The 20,974-nt window shown below is 39.4% G+C and overlaps 1 protein-coding gene across 1 annotated transcript; it reads right to left on the minus strand.

Moving 5' to 3' along the window:
• Positions 1-347: 347 nt before the first annotated feature.
• LOC102130187 (uncharacterized) lies at positions 348-18,629 on the minus strand. The gene is given in 9 exon segments (XM_015441409.4): positions 348-1,014; positions 1,016-1,077; positions 1,244-1,427; positions 1,430-1,660; positions 1,746-3,361; positions 9,322-9,417; positions 10,577-10,703; positions 12,216-12,269; positions 17,894-18,629. Coding segments are annotated over 8 exon segments (2,601 nt in total). The 5' UTR covers positions 12,225-12,269; positions 17,894-18,629; the 3' UTR covers positions 348-738.
• Positions 18,630-20,974: the final 2,345 nt, after the last annotated feature.

Here is a 20,974-nt window from a genome sequence, read left to right on the forward strand (position 1 = left end):
CTTTTAAGAGCCTACATTCATACAATTTCCAGGCTACAATATACTAAAGAGAGATAACCAAATGCAATGCAGATTCTGCGATGGATTCTCCTTTGAATATGAATAGCTGTAAAAGATGGTTTGGAAGCCAATGAAGAAATCTGAAAATGGAATATTACAGAATTATGAATAGTTTCCTTAAGGGTAATTATGGTACAACAGCTATATGATTTTGTCTTTATGTTTGGGTGATACACATGTTGATTAAATAAAGGGTAAAGTGTCATGATGTCTAAAACTTATTCTCAATGGTACAACAAATATACAAAAAATAAACGTGCAAATTTGTCAATAATTTTGAATCTAGGTGGGGGTATATGGTTGTATATTTGACAATTCCTTCCAAACCCACAAGTATCAACTAGGTTTACCATCTTTTATGGGCAGGATTTGTGGTATCCCAAAGCAATTACAATAGTAACATCAAAAATCACTGGTTATTGATCACCATGATAGATACATAACAATGAAAAAGTTTGAAATATTCTGAGAATTACCAAAATGTGACATAAAGACATGAAATGCACACATGATATTTGGAAAATGGACCTGATTATCTTGCTTACCACAGGGTTGCCACAAACCTTCAATTTGTATAAAACACAATAACTGCAATGCACAATTCAGTGAGGTATGCCTGTATCTGGTAAAGTATTTCATAGGGAGTATATTGTGAATATAACAACTACCCTATATTCCTCATTCAAAGACTTTCTCACAAGAATTATCTTCTCCAAACACTAAGGTATTTAGTGTGGCTATAAAACGCCCCACATTCCTTACACCCAAAGATTTCTCGGAAGTATGAATACTCTGACGTTGAGCAAATCCCAGGCCATGATGAAAGTTCTTCACACATTCTTTTATGTTCACAAGATTTCTCATCAATATGAGCTCTCCGGTGTTGAGTAAATTTTTCATACACAGTGAAGGCTTGTCCACACTCCTTATAGTCATAAAATTTCTAACTATTATGAATTTTCTGATGTTAAGAAAGCTGATAATCCACAGTAAATGCTTTCCCACATTCCTTACATTCTAGGGTTTCTCACCAGTATGAATTTTAACATGTTGAACAATGTTTGAGCTACAACTAAAGGTCTTCCCACATTCTGTACATTCATTCACAGGGCTTCATACCAGTGTGAATTCTTTGATGTGCAGTCAGGACCAAACGAAATCTAGGTTTTCCCACACTCCTTACATTCATAGAGTTTCTCACCTGTATGAATACTCTGATGTTGAATAAGGTTTGAGCCACTATTGAAGGCCTTCCCACATTCCTCAAATTCAAATGGCTTCTCGCCAGTATAAATGATCTGAAGTCCAGCAAGCTGTGTCAGAAAACTAAAGGCCTTTCCACATTCTTTACATTCAAAGGGTTTTTTTTACCAGTGTGAATTTGGTAATGTTCAGTAAGTTGGTAATGATATCTAAAGGTCTTCCTCCACTCCTTACATACAAAGAGTTCCTCACTGGAATGAATTTTCTGATGCTGAGTAAGGTTTGAACCACGACTGAAGCCTTTCCCACACTCCTTACATTCACATGGTTTTACACCAGCATGAATACTCTGATGTTGAACATTGTTTGAGACACGATTAAAGGATTTTCCACATTCCTTACATTCAAGATGGCTTCTCACCTGTGTGAACATTCTTATGGCGATTAAGCTGGGTGGGAAGACTAAAAACCTTTCCACACGCCTTACATTCAAAGGGTTTCTCACCAGTATGCAATTTCTGGTGTCGAATAAGTTGCATATGAAGTCGGAAGGCTTTCCCACACTCCTTACATTCAAAGGGTTTCTCACTAGTATGCAATTTCTGATGTCGAATAAGGTGCATATGAAGTCGAAAGGCTTTCCCACATTCCTGACATTCAAAGGGTTTCTTTCCAGTATGAATACTTCGATGTTGATTAAGATTTGAACCACGACGGAAGAATTTCCCACATTCCTTACATTCAAAGGGTTTCTCACCTGTATGAGTTTTCTGATGTTGAGAAAGTTGTAGGTAAAGTCTAAAAGCCTTCCCACATTCCTTACATTCATAGGGCTTCTCACCAGTGTGAATACTCTGATGTTGAACAAGGCTCGAGCCACGATTGAAGGCCTTCCCACAGTCTTTACATTCAAATGGCTTGTCACCAGTATGAATTCGAGAATGTTCAATAAGTTGGCAATGATATCTAAAGGCCATCTCACATTCCCTACATACAAAAGGTTTCTCATTGGAATGAATTTTTTGATGCTGAATAAGATGTGCACCACGATTAAAGCCTTTCCCACACTCCTTACATTCATATGGTTTTACACCAGCATGAATACTCTGATGTTGAGCAAGGTTTGAGCTACGATTAAAGGACTTCCCACATTCCTTACATTCAAATGGTTTTTCACCTGTGTGAATGTTCTTATGGCGATTAAGCTGGTTGAGAAGACTAAAGGCCTTCCCACATTCTCTGCATTCAAAGGGTTTCTCACCAGTATGAATCTTCTGATGTCGAACAAGCTTTGTCAGAAGAGTAAACGCCTTTCCACATTCTTTACATTCAAAGGGTTTCTCACCAGTATGAATTTGGCAATGTTCAATAAGTTGGTAATGATATCGAAAGGCCATCCCACATTCCTTACATACAAAGGGTTTCTCATTGGAATGAATTTTCTGATGCTGAATAAGGTGTGCACCACGATTGAAGCCTTTCCCACACTCTTTACATTCATATGGTTTTACACCAGCATGAATACTCTGATGTTGAACAAGGTTTGAACTACGATTAAAGGACTTCCCACATTCCTTACATTCAAACAGTTTCTCACCTGTGTGAATGTTCTTATGGCGATTAAGCAGGGTAAGAAGACTAAAGGCCTTTCCACATTCGTTACATTCAAAAGGTTTCTCACCAGTATGAAATTTCTGATGTCGAGTAAATTGTATGTGAAGTCGAAAGGCTTTCCCACACTCCTTACATTCAAAGGGTTTCTCTCCAGTATGAATACTCTGATGCTGAAGAAGATTTGCACTACGACTAAAGTATTTCCCACATTCCTTACATTCATACGGTTTATGTGTATTGCAAATAAGAGAAGCATGAGAAGTATAAGTAGGCAGTTTTTCACAGCTGATCATCTTTTGATTGATATGTCCTTCTTGATACCCCTGTAGTCCCTCAAATCTTCCATATTCTGAGTAGTTTCTAAAATAAAAGGCCTCAAGGCCAAGAGTTGTACTTATGTGCTTTATAACCTGTTTGGGTAAATTTACTTCAGAGATGTCATTTTCTGGAGATACTTTCTCAGGTCCATATTTTGACTCCAAATCTGAAAGAAATGAAGAAAGCAAACCTATTTTATTTTCCTATAACATACATGCAAAGTCCTTTCATCAACTGAAACCATCAATTCAAACCAATAAAACCTTTATTGGTTTTATTAGCTAAAACCAACAAAGTTGGTAGATAGAACCTTTCTCGTATCACTTCCATTTCCAGTGGAAGCAAATGCACATCTGAGCCAGCCTGGTTATGTACATGTAAAAATAGGAAAATGAACCACCGAATGTTGATCCTAACTAGGTCAACTATCTGTTGAAACATATTGATATGTTCTATAGGACTTAAGACCATGAGACCCATAGCTTCATAGTCAGTAATTAGAATGTCCAGGATACAATCCAAATATACTGGCATATACAAGAAAATTTCAACTCACATTAGAAAAGAAAATCAACAGCAGCATTCTGCCAGGGGCCTGGGGATCACTCCACCCCTATTTACCATAAGAACCAGCACATAAAACTGGGGGGCCTAAGGTCAGGTCCACCAGACCCAGCTCTGTGCCCAAGTCCCCAAGCATACCATCTGGGAACCTGGGGATCACCCTGATCCATCTACCACCTTTGCTACCTAAGCACTCGTCACAGAGGCCTGAGGTCAGACCCATATAACCTGCTGCTACCTCCACAACTGGCACCCACCTGTACTCACAACTGGATGTTCTGTGGACTGGCTCACCCAGCCCATCACAGTCACCTCCAACACCAAGCACTTACTGCTTGGGAGCCAGAAGTTTGTCCTGTTCACTACTACTGCCACCACCCATGCCACACTTGCTACCCAAGAGTCCAAGAACCCATCCATCCACCCAGCATACCATTATCATCCAAACCACAAGGAGGCCAAAGAATCAATGTGCCTAGACACACCGATACTAGTACCAGCACAGACTACCCTGAGGCCCCAAAACAGGCATGTCTGGACTGCTACTGCCACCACCAGAGTCCAAGGACTTGCCTACCTAGTGTCCTAGTGCTAGGCCATTCTTGCATTAAAGGAATACCTGAGACTGGGTAATTTACGAAAAAATGAGTATTAACTGGCTCATGGTTCTGCAGGTTGTACAAGCATGGCGCTGGCATCTGCTCAGCTTCTGGGGAGGCCTTAGCGGGCTTTTACTCATCAAAGAAGGCAACACAGGACAAAGAATGTCACACAGCAAGAGAAGGAGCAAGAGAGAGAACAAGGAGAAGTGCCATATACTTTTAACAACCAGGTCCTGCAAGAACTCACTCACTATTGTGAGGACAGCACCAAGGGGGTGGTGCTAAGCCATTCATGAGAAATCAACTCCCATGATCCAATTACCTCCCACCAGGCCCCATCTCCAACACTGGGGATTACAGTTCAACTTGAGATTTAGAGGGGAAAATACCTAAACTGTATCACTTCTCATCCCCAATAAAACTTCACCATACCCTCCACTAACCATCACAACCAAAACCAATGAAGAAATCACACACACCAATGACACTGTTTACAGTCAAAAAAAAAATCATAACACTACATAACAACACTACTGCACACACCCAGAATCAAAGCGAAAATGCCCTATCCAACCCTATTAACCATAGATACATCTTTAGGAAAAAAGCCTCCCCTACAAAAGCAAATTCAAAAAAATGAGAATAAACACAGGAAGTAACAAAAAAAAAAGAAGGAAACATGACATCTCCACAGGAACATAATAATTCTCCAGAAACATTCCAATGGGGGGAAATGTTATATCCTAGCGAAATAATTCAAAAATAATTATATTAAAGAAGCTAAGCGAGATACAAGAGAATTTGGAAGAACAATACAAAGAAATCAGAAAAAAAAAAAAAAAAAAAAAAAACCCTCAGGATAAGAAGAAGAAATTTACCAATTTCATTATAAAAAAGAACCAAACAGAAATTCTGAAACTGAATAATTCATTGAATAAAATATAAAATACATTCAAAATCTTCAACAACAGACTAGATCAAGTAGAAGAATCTCAGAACATAAAGCCAATTCTTTTGAAATAACCCAGTCAGACAAAAACAGAAAAAGAAAAAAAGAAGAATAAACAAAGACCCTATATGGGACATCATAAAACAACCAAATATTTGAAATTTTGAGGTCCCAGAGATGAAGAGAAAAAATAAAGGAAAGAAAATCTATTTAATGAAATAATAGCTGGAAACTTTCCAACTCTAGCAAGAGATGTAGACATCCAGATATAGGAAGCTCAGAGATACCCAAATAGATAACAACACAAAAAAGGCTTCTCCATGGCACATTATGGTCAAAATACAAAAGTCAAAGACAAAGAGAGAATACTAAAAACAGCAAGAGAAAAGCATCTAGTTACTTACAAGGGAACTCTCATCAGCCAAATAGCAGATTTCTCAACAGAAAGAAATGAGAGAGAATGAAATGATATATTCAAAGTGTTGAAAGAAAAAACTTGCCAATCAAGGATACTATCCTCAGCAAATTATCCAACATAAATGAAGAAGAAATAATCTTTCCCAGACAAAAGCTGAGGGTAGACCAGCTCTACAAGATATGCTTAAGAGTCCTACACTTAGAAGTGAAAGAATATCTACCATTGTGAAAACATACAAAATTATAAAACCCACTGACACAGCAAATACACAAATAAGGAGAAAGAACTCAAATGTTATCCCTATAGAAAACAACCAAACCACAATGATAAAAAATAAAAGAGAAAGAAAGGAACAAAGGATATACAAATCAACTAGAAATCAATTAATACAATGACAAGAATAAGCCCTCACATATCAGTAATCACATTGAATGTAAATTGATTAAACTTTTCATCTAAAAGATATAGACTGGCTGAATGGATTTAAAAAAAAAGTGACCCAGTTATATGCTGCCAACAAGAGACTCATCTCACTGGTAAAGAAACATATGGACTGAAAGTAAAGGAATAGTAAAAGATATTCTATGCAAATGGAAACCAAAGTGAGCAGGAATAGCTATATTTATATCAGACAAAAAAGATTTTAAGTCAAAAGCAGCAAAAAGAGACAAAGAAGGTCATGGTATAATGATAAAGGGATCAATTCAGCAAGAGGATATAATAATTCTAAACATACTATAATCCCAACACCAGAACACCCAGATATATAAGGTGAATATTATTAGATCAAAAGGGAGAGAGATATACTCCAGGGCAATAATCACTGGGGACTTCAACACCCCACTCTGAATTAGACAGATCATCTAGATAGAAAATTAACAAAGAAACATTGGATTTAAACTTCACATTAGACAAAACAGGCCTACCAGACATTTACTGAACATTTCATCAAATAGCTACAGAATACACATACTCTCATTAGCACACAGAACATTCTCTAGGACAGACCATATGTTAGGATGCAATTCTTTTTTTTTTTTTTTTTTTTTTTTTGAGACGGAGTCTCGCTCTGTCGCCCAGGCTGGAGTGCAGTGGCCGGATCTCAGCTCACTGCAAGCTCCGCCTCCCGGGTTTACGCCATTCTCCTGCCTCAGCCTCCCGAGTAGCTGGGACTACAGGCGCCCGCCACCTCGCCCGGCTAGTTTTTTGTATTTTTTAGTAGAGACGGGGTTTCACCGTGTTAGCCAGGATAGTCTCGATCTCCTGACCTCGTGATCCACCCGTCTCGGCCTCCCAAAGTGCTGGGATTACAGGCTTGAGCCACCGCGCCCGGCCCAGGATGCAATTCTTAACAAATTCTTCAAAACCAAAATTATATCAAGTCTTTTCTCAGACATGGAATAGAACAAGAAATCAGTAACAAGACGAACTTTGGAAACTGTACAACACATGGAAATTAAACAACCTGCTCATACATAACCACTGGGTCAAGAAAGAAATTAAGGAGGAAATCAAAAAATTTCTTGAAACAAATGAAAAAAAGAATTCAACATAGCAAAACCTATGGGATACAGCAAAAGCACTGCTAAGAGTGAAGTTGATGGCAATAAACACCAACATTGAAAAAGTAGATTTCAAATAAACAATCCAATGAAATCAGGGCAGAACTAAATAAAATACAGACTAAATAATACAAAAGATCAATGAAATGAAAAGTTGTTTTTTAAAAAACATAAATATAATTAATAAACCACTAGCTTGACTAACCAAGAAGAAAAGAGAATAAGCAAAATCAGAAATAAAAAAGGAGATATTACCACTGACACCACAGAAACAGAAAAGATCATCAAAACAGAAAAGCTGAACAGGCCAATAATGAGTAATGAGATTGAATCAGTAATAAAATGTCACCCAAAAATGAAAACTCCAGGACTGATGACTTCCCTGCTGAATTCTATCTACCAAACTCTCAAAGAACTAATACCAATTCTCCTCAAACTATTCCAAAAAATTTCAGAGGAGGAAATTCTCTTTAACTCAGTCTATGAAGCTGGCATACCATGAAACAAAAACCAGACAAGGAAGAAACAAAAAAAGAAAACAGTTCTAACCTAATGGCACATGAATGCCTATGTTTATTGTAGCACCATTCATAATAGCAAAGACATGGAATTAACTTAAATGTCCATGAATGGTTACCTGGCTAAAGAAAATGTGGTACATATAGCCCAAGGAATACTACGTAACCATAAAAAAGAACAAGATTATGTGCAGCAATGTGGATGGCACTGGATGCCATTATCCTAAGCAAATTAATGAAGGAACAGAAAACCAAAGACTACATATTCTCACTTATAAGTGGGAGCTAAACACCGAGTACACATGGACACAAAAAAACAGAACAACAGACATCAGGGCCTACTTGAGAGTAGAGGGTGGGAGGATGAAGATCCAAAAACTACCTATTGGGTACTATGCTTATTATCTGGGTGGTGAAATAATCTGTACACCAAACCCACCACAACGTGCAATTTACCCATATAACAAACCCACACATGTACCCCTTGGACCTAAAATAAAAGTTGGAAAATAATAATTAAAAATAAATAAAGAAATGGTGCTGGAGCAACTGGATATCCATATGCGATAGAATGAAACCAGACCCCTATTTCTCACCATATACAAAAATCAACTGGAAATGGATTAAAGACTTAAATGTAAGACTCAAAACTACAAAACAACTAAAAGAAAACATAAAGGAAGTGCTTCAGGACATTGACCTAGGCAAAAATTTTCTGGTTAACACTGCAAAGGCACAGGCAGCAAAAACAAAAACAGATCAATGGAACTGTATTAAACTGTATTAAATTAAACTGTATTAAAACGCTTCTGCAGAGCAAACGAAAGTATCAACAGAGGGAATAGACAAAATTAAATGAGAGAAGTTATTTGCAAACTATTTCTCTGACAAGACTCAAATAACAGCCAAAAAAAAAAAAATCCTATTAAAAAGTTGGCAAATGGGCTGGGCACAATGGCTCATACCTGTAATCCCAGGAATTTGGGAGGCTGAGGTGGGCAGATCACCTGAGGTCAGGAGTTCAGGAACAACCTGGCCAACACAGTGAAACCTCATCTCTACTAAAAATACAAAAATTAGCCAGGTGCAGTGGTGGGCACCTGTTATCCCAGCTACTTGGGAAGCTGAGGCATGAGAATTGCTTGAACCCAAGAGGCAGAGGTTGCAGTGAGTCAAGATCACATCACTGCACTCCACACTGCAGAACAGAGCAAGATTCCATTAAAAAAAAAAAAAAAGTTTACACTGGGAAAAACAGAGGGAACTTACTCCACTAAAAGGGGAAGGAAATAAGAGAACAGAAATTAGGTGGTTAGTAAATGATGAAGTTCCTTGGCGACGGCTTCTGCTATAATCTTTACTTCCTTCCCAGGTCTTGGGCATTTTTATCCAACACAACTTAGGTCATCGAAGAAAGTTTTTCAAACCACATCTCAGGGGTGTGACTCCTTTCTGAGCACATGGCTGTCCGGGACAATGATGGCTTCCCCCTGCCTGCTCTACCCTCATTTACCTGGATACCATCTGCTTGTTTCTTTCCTTACAACCATCCAGGGCTCTTTCTCTTGCTCAAGTAACGTAATCACATCTGGTTTAGAAATGGAACTTCCTGCGTAAAAGAAATGACACATGTAAAATTTTTTTAATACAAATTTTTTTTTTTCAAATCTTTGTGACCTGCTTAAACTTATAATAAATTACAAGTCAAAACAATATTGAGAAGAGACTTCAGATAAGAGTGAGAGGTTGAGTAAGAGAACTCTTTTCTAACTCAGAATCTTATCCCTCAAAAAGAGGGATAACTGAATGGTTGAGAGCAGGAAACTTCAAGCCAGACTGCCGTGTTCAAATCCTGTCTCTGCTACTCACTAGCAGTATGACCTCAGGTAAGTCATTTAAACTCTGTCCTTCAGTTTTCCCAGCTCTAAAATGGGGATGATATAACACCTATTTTATAGGATTGATACTAAGACTAAATAAGTTAATATAAGTAAAATACTTCTAACATTGCGTGATATACAGTAGCACAAAGTCAAGATTATGTTTATTATTATCATTTATTTTGCATCCTTAGACATATACAGCTCACTCAGTATATTCACTCAATGAAAATACATAAACTCCATAGCCTGAAACTTTCAGCTACAAAACAAGTAACACAATGTTTATTGAAGGAAATGAAATGCATTCACTTTAGTGTTAAATGAATTTCTGTCAACCCAATCAGTGTATGTAAATAACAGACATTTTTGTTTGTCTGTTTTTGTTTTTCAGACAAGGTCTCAGTCTATTGCCCAGGCTGGAGTGCAGTGATGGGTACAGCTCACTGCAGCCTCAACCTCCCAGTGATCATAGAGGTTTCTTTGATAGAAAAATTCAAGACACTCTTCTCCTTACAGGTGGGCCAAAAAAACAAAAACAAACCAAAAAACAGAAAATCTACAGTAATTCTGACATCAAACATAACATGAAACCTGGTTCTTAGACAGTATCTTTCAATGAACGTACAAGATTTCAAATTCAGCCCCATGGTCATGGAGAGAGAGAGGCAATTACAGAAAGGACCAGTGTAATGGAGGCCACTGTGGAGTAGGCAAGATACAGGGGCTCAGGGAGGTGCCTGTTTTCAACCCAACAAATCTCAATCCATTCCTTTGGGAACAAGAAGGAATTCAGCCACCTCTTAAAAGATAGCCCTGAAATTCACGGTGAAGAAAGCTGATATTCCAGAGAACAGATACAAAAATAACTGGGGCAGATGACCTTACCCAGTGAGATCAGGTGGCTGTAGTTCTCCAACATCACGTCCCTGTACAAGGTCCTCTGATCAGGCTGCAGGCACTCCCACTCCTCCTGAGAGAAGTCAATGGCCACATCCCTGAATGTCACTGATCCCTGAAACCACAAACACATGTGTTATGGTGAAATTGAAGAAAATTGTTTCAAGATGAAAGGAGAGGAAGTGAAGGAGTGTACTGTAAGAAAAAAGCAATATGGAAATTCACAGAGTGCCTGCACATTCTTCAAGAATCCTGCTGCTGGCTGAGCATGGTGGCTCATCCCTATAGTCCCAGCTACTCAGGAGGTCGAGGTGGGAGGATTGCTTGAACCCAGGAGTTTGAGACTAGCCTGGGCAACATAATGATATCCTGTCTCTGCAAAAATTAAACTTTAAGTAACTGTGTGTGGTATCACGTACCTGTAGTCCCAGCTACTTGGGAGACTGAGGTAGGAGTATCGCTTGAGCCCAGGAGTTCAAGGCTACAGTGAACTGTGATCACGCCACTGCACTCCAGCCTGGGCCACAGAGCAAGACCCTATCTCAGAAAAATAAACAAACAAAAAAAGGTGGGGGTTGCATACAATTGAAGAATGTTCTTAATCCTCAAGCTCATTATGGTATGAGATGATAGCAAAAGTATTTTTTCTTGTCATGACAAATGATTTTTAAAAGCTGCATGAAAGTCAATATAATTGACATATTAGATTTATTCATTTTTTTCTATTTATACATTGAGGATGGCCAGGGCCTCTAAGGATTTTCCCAATTCTGATAATTTTTTTTTTTTTTCCTGAGACAGAGTCTCACTCTGTTACCCAGGCTGGAGTGCAGTGGCACGATCGCGGCTCACTGCAACCTCCACCTCCCGGGTTCAAGCAATTCTCCTGCCTCAGCCTCCTATGCAGCTGGGATTACAGGTGCGTACCACCACAATAGGCTAATATTGTTGTTGTTGTTGTTGTTAGAAGAGACGGGGTTTCACCATGTTGGCCAGGCTGGTCTCAAACTCCTGACCTCAAGTGATCCACCACCCGCCTCGGCCTCCCAAAGTGCTGGGACTGCACGCGTGAGCCACCACGTCCGGCCAGAGAATCTGTAATCACCTATCATTCATGCCCTGAATTATCTTCTCCCTGTTACTGCCCACTGTCCTCACTGATCACTTTCCTAAAAGCCTCATAAAGCAGAACACCTTGTCACACTTGCAGACTGAGGCCACTCACTATGGAATTCGACCTTAGCTACCTGGAAAGCTCTAGTCTGTGAAGTTTCAAAGTGTTCCCAAGTGTGGTCAATCATCTGTAACTTATCAAACCCATAAGACCCTGTTTCCCTGTGGGGACTGATTCCTCCACTGTTCCAATATTCTTCCTGACCAAGGTCTGAGCACAGAGCACAGACTGAATAACCTGTTCAAAGAAAACATCAAAGCCAGCAGGAAACAGAGGTACAAATAGCAAGAGCACTGACTTTTTTTTTTTTTTTTGTCACCAACCTTCACTATAATGGGACAAACTGGGGTGTAAGATCATAGATCCTGGGTAAGAAGCTTCAGGTTAAATAATAACAGTCACCTAACCCGAAAATCACCATATTTGAAGGAAAAGAGAGAAATATCAACTTACATGGACCATGTTTCTAGAATTACAAAATTGGTCAATCTTCCTCGTGCTTCTACCCTGGAAAACAACAACAAGAAAAGGCCATAATTAAAGCTGTGTCTCAATGCTCTCAAAGCATTGAAGCAAATAACTATTTTATTCTCCATTCCTATTTCTCAACTACTCCTGCTAACATGCACACTTCCACCACCTCCCATCTCTCCCCTTGTCCCCACACACACTCTCTCACAAATAAACTGGCAGTGAATAGGTGGAGTTGGGATGAAACCAAGCTCTCGCCTACATCCAAGGCAACCTGCGGCAGAAGCATGAATGCTGAGCACAGGCATTTCTGCCTTGAAGTTGTGGCTTCCAGCCAGTCCTCCGTTCTTGGGATACCTATCTTGGCCTAGGACTGGACCTCTGATCCTGCCCTAAGCAGATCCTCCTCCCCTAGTCCCATCTTTCAGAGCTGAGAAGGGATCGCATCATCCAATCCAGAACCTCTTTGTGAAATCAGGATTGGGTGCAGTGGGGCAAGGCATGAGAACTGGAAAGGATATACAGACAGAATTGCAAGGGCAGTGTTCAGCATTCTGACTTCAGCAAAAGCCAGTTGGTTAATACAGTTTAGAACATCCACGTAATAGAATACATGGTACTCTATGATTAACAGAAAAATTAGATTACAAAACAGGATAATATGATTACATTTGTAAAATATATGTATATAGAAATATTAATAAAAAGACTAACAGACATCAATAGAAAAAAATTTAGAAAATTATATGCATGTTAAGAGTTCTCCTCTGTGTAGCTCCAATTTTCTTCTTTTTGCTTAAGAAGCAAAAAGGTGTGGCCGGGCACGGTGGCTCACACCTGTAATCCCAGCACTTTGGGAGGCCAAGGCAGGCAGATCATGAGGTCAGGAGATCGAGACCATCCTAGCCAACATGGTGATACCCCGTCTCTACTAAAAATACAAAAATTAGCTGGGTGTGGTGGCACATGCCTGTAATCCCACCTACTCGGGAGGCTGAGGCACGAGAATCGCTTGAACCCAGGAGGCAGAGGTTGCAGTGAGCCGAGATCACACCATTGCACTCCAGCCTAGCAACAGAGCGAGACTTCATGTCAGAAAAAAAAAAAATTGTAACTACATCCAGGCATTAACTTGGAATATTTATAGTTATAGTCACATATATATATATATACACACACACACACACACACGTGTGTGTGTATGCATCTCTATATATGGACATATGTAAATGTATATACACATTTCTTTCCTATGAGGAAACTTCTCCAAATTAGATGAAAGACACTTTTTATTTAGATATCTCCCTTTGAACTTGGGGGGAAAAAATCAGGATAATCTAATGAGCTGTTGTTTTTACTTAATGAGTTTGTTTCCTTTATTTTCCAATTCTTGACCATCACTAAGAGGTCTATGTTTTTCTATGTATATTGGAACAATTTCTAGAAAGAATTTTCTGCAAGTCCCCAACCAATGTCTTGTATGCATTAATGATAGTCTATTTCTACTTTCGAAGTAAAAAATAAAAACAGAGTTATCAGGAAAAAAAACCTGAGCCTGTCATGAGGTTCAACAAGAGGTTAATGTGACTATAAAAAATAACATCAGGTAGTTCTAATATCCTTTAGCTGTATCTCACCAATATAATTAGATATTCTCATTATCAAGATTCTTCTCCGAATGAACACAATGCAGATAAGTGGCATTTGCAAACTATGTGAGAAAATTTGTGGAATATACACCACCATGCTTGGTTTCCTTCTTCACCAAATAACCAATTAAAATATTATTTTAGATATAATTCTTATAGAATGCCTTTAGATATGATTCTTACAGAATTCTTATACAAAAACCCTATCTTAGTATATGGGATTCATATACAATATAACAATTTCTTTTGGGGGGGCAGGGGTGAAGTCTTGCTCTGTCACCCAGGCTGGAGTGCTGTGGCCTGATCTCAGCTCACTGCAACCTCTGCCTCCCAGGTTCAAGCAATTCTCCTGCCTCAGCCTCCTGAGTAGCTGGGATTACAGGCACCTGCCACCACCCCTGGCTAGTTTTTGTATTTTTAGTAGAGACAAGGTTTCACCATGTTGGCAAGGCTGGTCTCAAACTCCTGACCTCAAATGATCTGCCTGTCTCAGCCTCCCAAAGTGCTGGGATTACAGGTGTGAGCCACTGTACCCCGTCTCATGTAACATTTTCTTGAGTATTATTGCTCATAGCATGAATATTGCTTAATGATATATCAAATACTTTTCATAATTCCTTATAGACATCATTTTATTACCTGCATAACACTCTATCACTTAAGTCTAATATGATTAACTTAATGATTTCTGTATTACAGAACACTTAGTTTATACAAGATCATTTACAATGTCATTCCAGATATCACAATCTTTTGATTCTAGACCACAGTTTCTCACCCTAGGCATTAATGACATATTGTGCTAGATAATTCTTAGTTGGGGGAGTGGGGAGAGCTATCCTGTGCATAATATAATGTTCAGCAGCATTCCTGACCTCCATCCATTAGATCTAAGTAGCACCCTCCCCGACATCATGACAATCAAAAGTTTCTAAACATCACCCCAGCTGAGAAACAATGTTCTATCTAGATCAATGGATCCAAACCTCATGGGTCACATAAATTTTTTTATAATCTTATGAAATGATACACTATTTCTCCCTCTAAAACCCATATTTATAAATTTCTATAATACTTCAATATTTTATTTCAAGAGCTCTTGGTCCCTGAGACCATAAATGGAGTCACAAGAACTCAGGTTAAGAATTTCTGTCCTATATTCCTTAGAGAAATAGGAAAAAACAAAAAAATGCAAAAATTTGTATAGAACCACAAAAGACCCAAATAGCTAAAGCAATCTTGAGCAAAAAGGAACAAAGTTGGAGGTATCAAACTATCTGACTTCAATATATACTACAAAGCTATAGTAACCAAAACAGCAGGGTACTGACATAAAATAAGACACATAGACCAAAGAAACAGAATAGAGAGGCCCAGAATAAATCCATATATTTATAACCAACTGAGTTTTGAGGAGGGTGCCAAGAACATACAATGGGGAAAAGACTCTTCAAAAAATACTACTGTGAAAAATAGGTATCCATATGCAGAAAAATGCAATTAGACCCTTATCTCAAACCATTATACAAAAATCAACTCTAAACAGATAAAATACCTAAATGTAAGATCCTAAACTATGAAACAAATAGAAGAAAACATAGGGGGAAAGTTCTATGAAACTGATCTGAGCAATGATTTTTTTTGGGATATGACCTCAAAAGCAAAGGCAACAAAAGCAAAAATGAACAAATGAAATGATATCAAGCTAACAACCTTCTGCACAGAAAAGGAAACAATCAACAAAGTGAAGAGACATCTTGTAGAATGAGAGAAAATATTTGCAACCATATATATAAGAGATTAAGATCCAAAATATATGAGGAAGTCAAACAACTCAACAGCAAAAAAAAAAAACCTGATTAAAAGATGGGCAAAGGACCCGAATAGGCACATCCCAAAAGAAGACATAAAAAATGGCCAACAGTATATGAAAAAATACTCAACATCACTAATCATAAGGGAAATGAAAATTAAACCTGCAATAAGATATTACCTCATACCTGTTAGGGTGGCTACTAGAAAGACAAATGTTAAGTATTGGCAAGAATGTAGAGAAAAGGGAACTCTTGCACACTGTGGGCAAGAATGTAAATGGGCACAGCCATTATGTAAAACAGTATGGAGGTTACTCAAAAAGTTAAAAATACAACTACCATATGTTCCAGTAATCCCAATACTGGGAATATATCTCCAAAGGAAATGAAATCCGTATGTCAAAGAGATATCAGCACAGCCATGTTTATTACAGCACTATTCACAATAGCCAAGATATGGCATCAACCTACGTGTCTAACAATCAATGAATGGATAAAGAAAATGTAATATATATGCAGGTATATATACACAAGGGAATACTATTTAGCCATAAAAAGTAGGAAATTCTGTCATTTGCAAAAACATGGATGAGCCTGGAAAACATCATATTAAGTGAAGTAAGCCAAGCACAGAAAGACACATGATCTCACTCATCAGCCAAATCTAAAAAAGTTGATATCACAGAAGTGGAGAGTAGAATGGTATTTACAGATCTGGGATAATGTGGGTGAGGGAGGAAGGAGGGCAGTGTTGACTGGGGAAATGTTGGTCAAAGGATACAAAATTTCAGGAAGAGAAATAAGTTCAAGAGATCTATTATACAACATGGTATCTACAATTAATAACAATATTCTGTAGCCTTGAAAAATGCTAGGAGAGTGGACATTAAGTGTTCTTTTTTTTTTTTTTTTTTTTTTTTTTTGAGACGGAGTCTTGCTCTGTGCCCCAGGCTGGAGTGCAGTAGCGTGATCTCGGCTCACTGCAAGCTCCGCCCCCCCGGGTTCACTCCATTCTCCTGCCTCAGCCTCCCGAGTAGCTGAGACTACAGGCGCCCGCCACCTCGCCCGGCTAATTTTCTTGTATTTTTAGTAGAGACGGGGTTTCACCGTGTTAGCCAGGATGGTCTCGATCTCCTGACCTCGTGATCCGCCCACCTCGGCCTCCCAAAGTGCTGGGATTACAGGCTTGAGCCACCGCGCCCGGCGATATTAAGTGTTCTTACCACAAAAATGATAACTATGTGAGGTAATGCATTGTTAATTAGCTAGATTTAGTCATTCCACAATGTATACATACCATAAAACTTCATGTTGCACATGATAAATACATACAATTATATCTGTCGATTTAAAAAGAATTTCTGTCCTAGATCATTTGAGCACCTCACTCATTTTCTTAATATACAAGCAGCCATCGCAATGAATCACATATTCCCAATGTTCCTGTTCTATAGAGAGTCAAGGGAATGACTTAAAATGACTACACAAAAACAACAGTTAAAACATATTAAACGTTATTATATGCCTATCTGTGCTCTAAGGGGCTTTACGATATTCATTCATTCTCATGATAGAACCAACATTCCAACCCAAATACTCTGGATCCACTCCCCTATTCTTAACCACAACAGTGTATTGCCTCTCACAGTACACACACACACACACACACACACACACACACACACACACGCCCAAAACACAACGGAAGCTGCCAAACCTCAGAGAGATCTGGCAAGTATAACAAATATCATCTCATGGACTCCCTGGAAAAATCCTGGCTCTTGTTGATACCAATTTCTGTGCGGTCAGTTTTCCACTCCCGAATGCCTCACAGACTAATGGAAATCATCCAACCATCTCCATTCTTCCCTGTTTTGAAAAGGAGGTCTGTAAAGACCAACTGACGTCTGGTGTGGGATTCCACCTAAACACTAATCTCCTCCTTCCCAAATATGGGTCTAAATGGAGTTTTAATATTAACTACTGGAGGTGTATTTCCATACCAGCTTCGAAAAAGAGAGCGCACAGGAAGGTGTGAACGATTTGCCAAATGGTTTTGTGAATATTAAGTGGAAAGGTGAAGGAGGGTGCACGAATTAATTTGCATATCCCCCTAGATTCACTGAAAATTTATGGGAATCTCAATATTCTAAAATCAAAAACGCATTTCTTGAGCAAATACAAAGCACGAACTCACCCTTGACTTTTAGATGTGCAGAAATAATGCTCTCATCTTCCTCCAGGTGCTTCTTTTGGATAATAACACGACTGGGGAAGGGTACGGCAAGCGTGAGACTCCAGGTTTTTCTTGGAGCGCAGACTGAGTGTGAAAGCACCCTCCCTCCATGGCCACAATTTCCCTCACTTCACACGAAATAGGAAGGAAGTAAAAGGAGGCGGAATCGGTTCAACCAGTACAACCAGTTTGGAGCTGCTTTCTGGGGACAGAGCTCTGAGGACGCTGTGGTTCTCAACATGTAGCTGCCCTCCTGGGGAACAGTCGGGGGCACTTCTGCGCTTTCTTGTGTAAAGCTTCATTCTCGGCTCAATATCTGACCTCCCTACTGGGGCCATTGCTCTGCTGCAGTCCCCGCAGCTGTGAAGGGGAAAGAGGGAGGAAGCAGCAGGAGCTTGCGGGCACCAGCATAGTGACGCTCACACAGCCCCAGCAAAGTGCGCTGCGTCCACACGCCTTCCCGGGCCTGTGCATAGGGCCTCACGCACACACTCACACAGTCCCCTCCGTCACTCATGATCTCACAATCCCCCTCCTCTGATGCCCGCGCACACGCACGCCTGGGGATCCGACAGATCCCGTCTGCGCCCCGGGGTTCCTACTCTGAGTACCTCCCTCTAGCCCACCCGCACTGTCGGGTCAGTCAGGCTCCAGCCCCAGTCACCAGAGACCTCCCGCAGCCACGGATCTCGTCCTCGGACGTGAAGACCTCACCGCACTATGTCGTCACCCCGGAGACCGGAAGTGAACTGGCGCGGTGGCCGCTGGGAAATACAGTCCTGAACAGAAAAAGCCTCAGAAGCCTTGAGCTCTGAGCCTCTCGGGTTGATCCCACCATACTATGGGGGCTGACCCCAAAGGGAGCCGAGACTAGTGGATTCGTGGGAGTTCCAGCCCGCGGGGTGCACAGGTTTCTGCCTTGGGCGAGGATCCCCATCTGAGAGGAGCGTTTCCCTCTGGAGCGTCAGTATAACTTGCTTTTTCTCTCCATGGAGAATGCAAATGAGCAGAACTTTTAAAGAAGAAAGAAGAATTTAAAGTAAAATTATGTCAAGATGTGGGTGCTGTAACTCCCAGCAATAGACTTCCACTTCTCTGTGCTATTTGAAGGGGACTTAGGATAAATTTGAAAAGCTTGAACTAAAGAATTGGTTGGTTATATACTAGTACAGGAAGTATGGTTCACATTGGAGATTTCAGAATCAAATGTCTTGGATTCCTCGAGACAATGTTCCTGTTACCTGGAGAGAAAAACGTGATTCAGGACGACATGGAAACGGATAAAAATACACAGAGAATTGCTTGCTTTATCTTGAAGGATGAATAATTAACACTTTGTTAAAATAGTATAAACAAATGCAAAAAAGGGCTTGCTTTTTCTAGGAAGAGCCTGATTTCACTGTTGTAGTCTAACAACACTGAACTTTCAAAATCATTTTTCTAGTTTCCTATGCCACATAAGGAGGAAACATGGAATACTAAAGAGCAAAACGTCTTTTCATTCCAGAATTGTGACAGAAAACGAATAACAAGATAATCAACTCAACCATATCAATAATCACATTAAATGTAAATTGTCTAAACACCTTAACTTAAAAAGATTGTCAGATTGCATTTTTAAAAAGTCAGACCCAAATGTCCATCAATGATAGACTGGATTAAGAAAATGTGGCACATATACACCATGGAATACTATGCAGCCATAAAAAAGGATGAGTTCATGTCCTTTGTAGGGACATGGATAAAGCTGGAAACCATCATTCTGAGTACACTATTGCAAGGACAAAAAGCTAAACACCACATGTTCTCACTCATAGGTGGGAATTGAACAATGAGAGCACTTGGACACAGGGTGGGGAGCATAAGACACTGGGGCCTGTCGTGGGGTGGGGGGAGCAGGAAGAGATAGCATTAGGAGATATACCTAATGTAAGTGATGAGTTAATGGGTGCAGCACACCAGCATGGCACATGTATACATATGTAACATACCTGCACATTGTGCACATGTACCCTAGAACTTAAAGTATAATAAAAAAAAAGATAATAAAAAATAAATAAATAAAAAGTCAGACCCAAATGTGTGCTACCTACGGGTAATATGTTAAATGAAAAGCACTAAAAGGTTAAGCGTAAAAGGATGGGAAAATATACACCATCCTAACACTAGTCAACAAAGTTGGAGTGGCTTTATTAAAAACAAAGTAGACTCCAGGACAAAGACTATTACCGGGGATAAAGAAGGGTACATCATAATAATGATAAAGCAGACAGTTCATCGAGTAGAAAAAACATACATAAATTTTGCTCCTAAAAGCAAAGCTTCTAAGTACGGGAAGAAAAATCCGTTAGATTAAAAAGGAGACAGATATCAAATTGTAGTCAGATATTTCAATATATCTATCTTGGTAATTGAGAAAACAAACACAGAAAAGCAACAGGGTGTAGCAGATTTGAGCTACATATCAACTTACTTGATCTCATTTATATTTGTGGAACACTCTCCTCAATGACAGTAAAATTCATTTATGTGGACAGGGGATACTTAACCAGTATGGGCCATAAAACAAGTCTCAATAAACATAAGAGGATTCAAGTCATACAAAGCATGTTGACAAAAATTGAATTAAATTAGAAATCAATAACAGCTGAGTATATATTGTCCAAAGTAGTACAAATTTGAAAAGGTATGAATACTAAAGTAATTGAAACTATGTAATGTTTGAAAAATTCCTGTATTAATTATAATATTCTGTTATATCCTAAAGGGTAAAACAATAACATACATATGTTAAAGCAAAATACCAATTTTGTAGTAAGCAAAAAAAATTTTTAAGCTATTTTTTTTTTTTTTTGAGACGGAGTCTCGCCCTGTCGCCGGGGCTGGAGCGCAGTGGCCGGATCTCAGCTCACTGCAGGCTCCGCCTCCCGGGTTTACGCCATTCTCCTGCCTCAGCCTCCTGTGTAGCTGGGACTACAGGCGCCCGCCACCTCGCCCGGCTAGTTTTTTGTATTTTTTTAGTAGAGACGGGGTTTCACCGTG

Source organism: Macaca fascicularis, chromosome 19 (genome assembly GCF_037993035.2).
Source record: "Macaca fascicularis isolate 582-1 chromosome 19, T2T-MFA8v1.1".
NCBI lineage: Eukaryota > Metazoa > Chordata > Mammalia > Primates > Cercopithecidae > Macaca > Macaca fascicularis.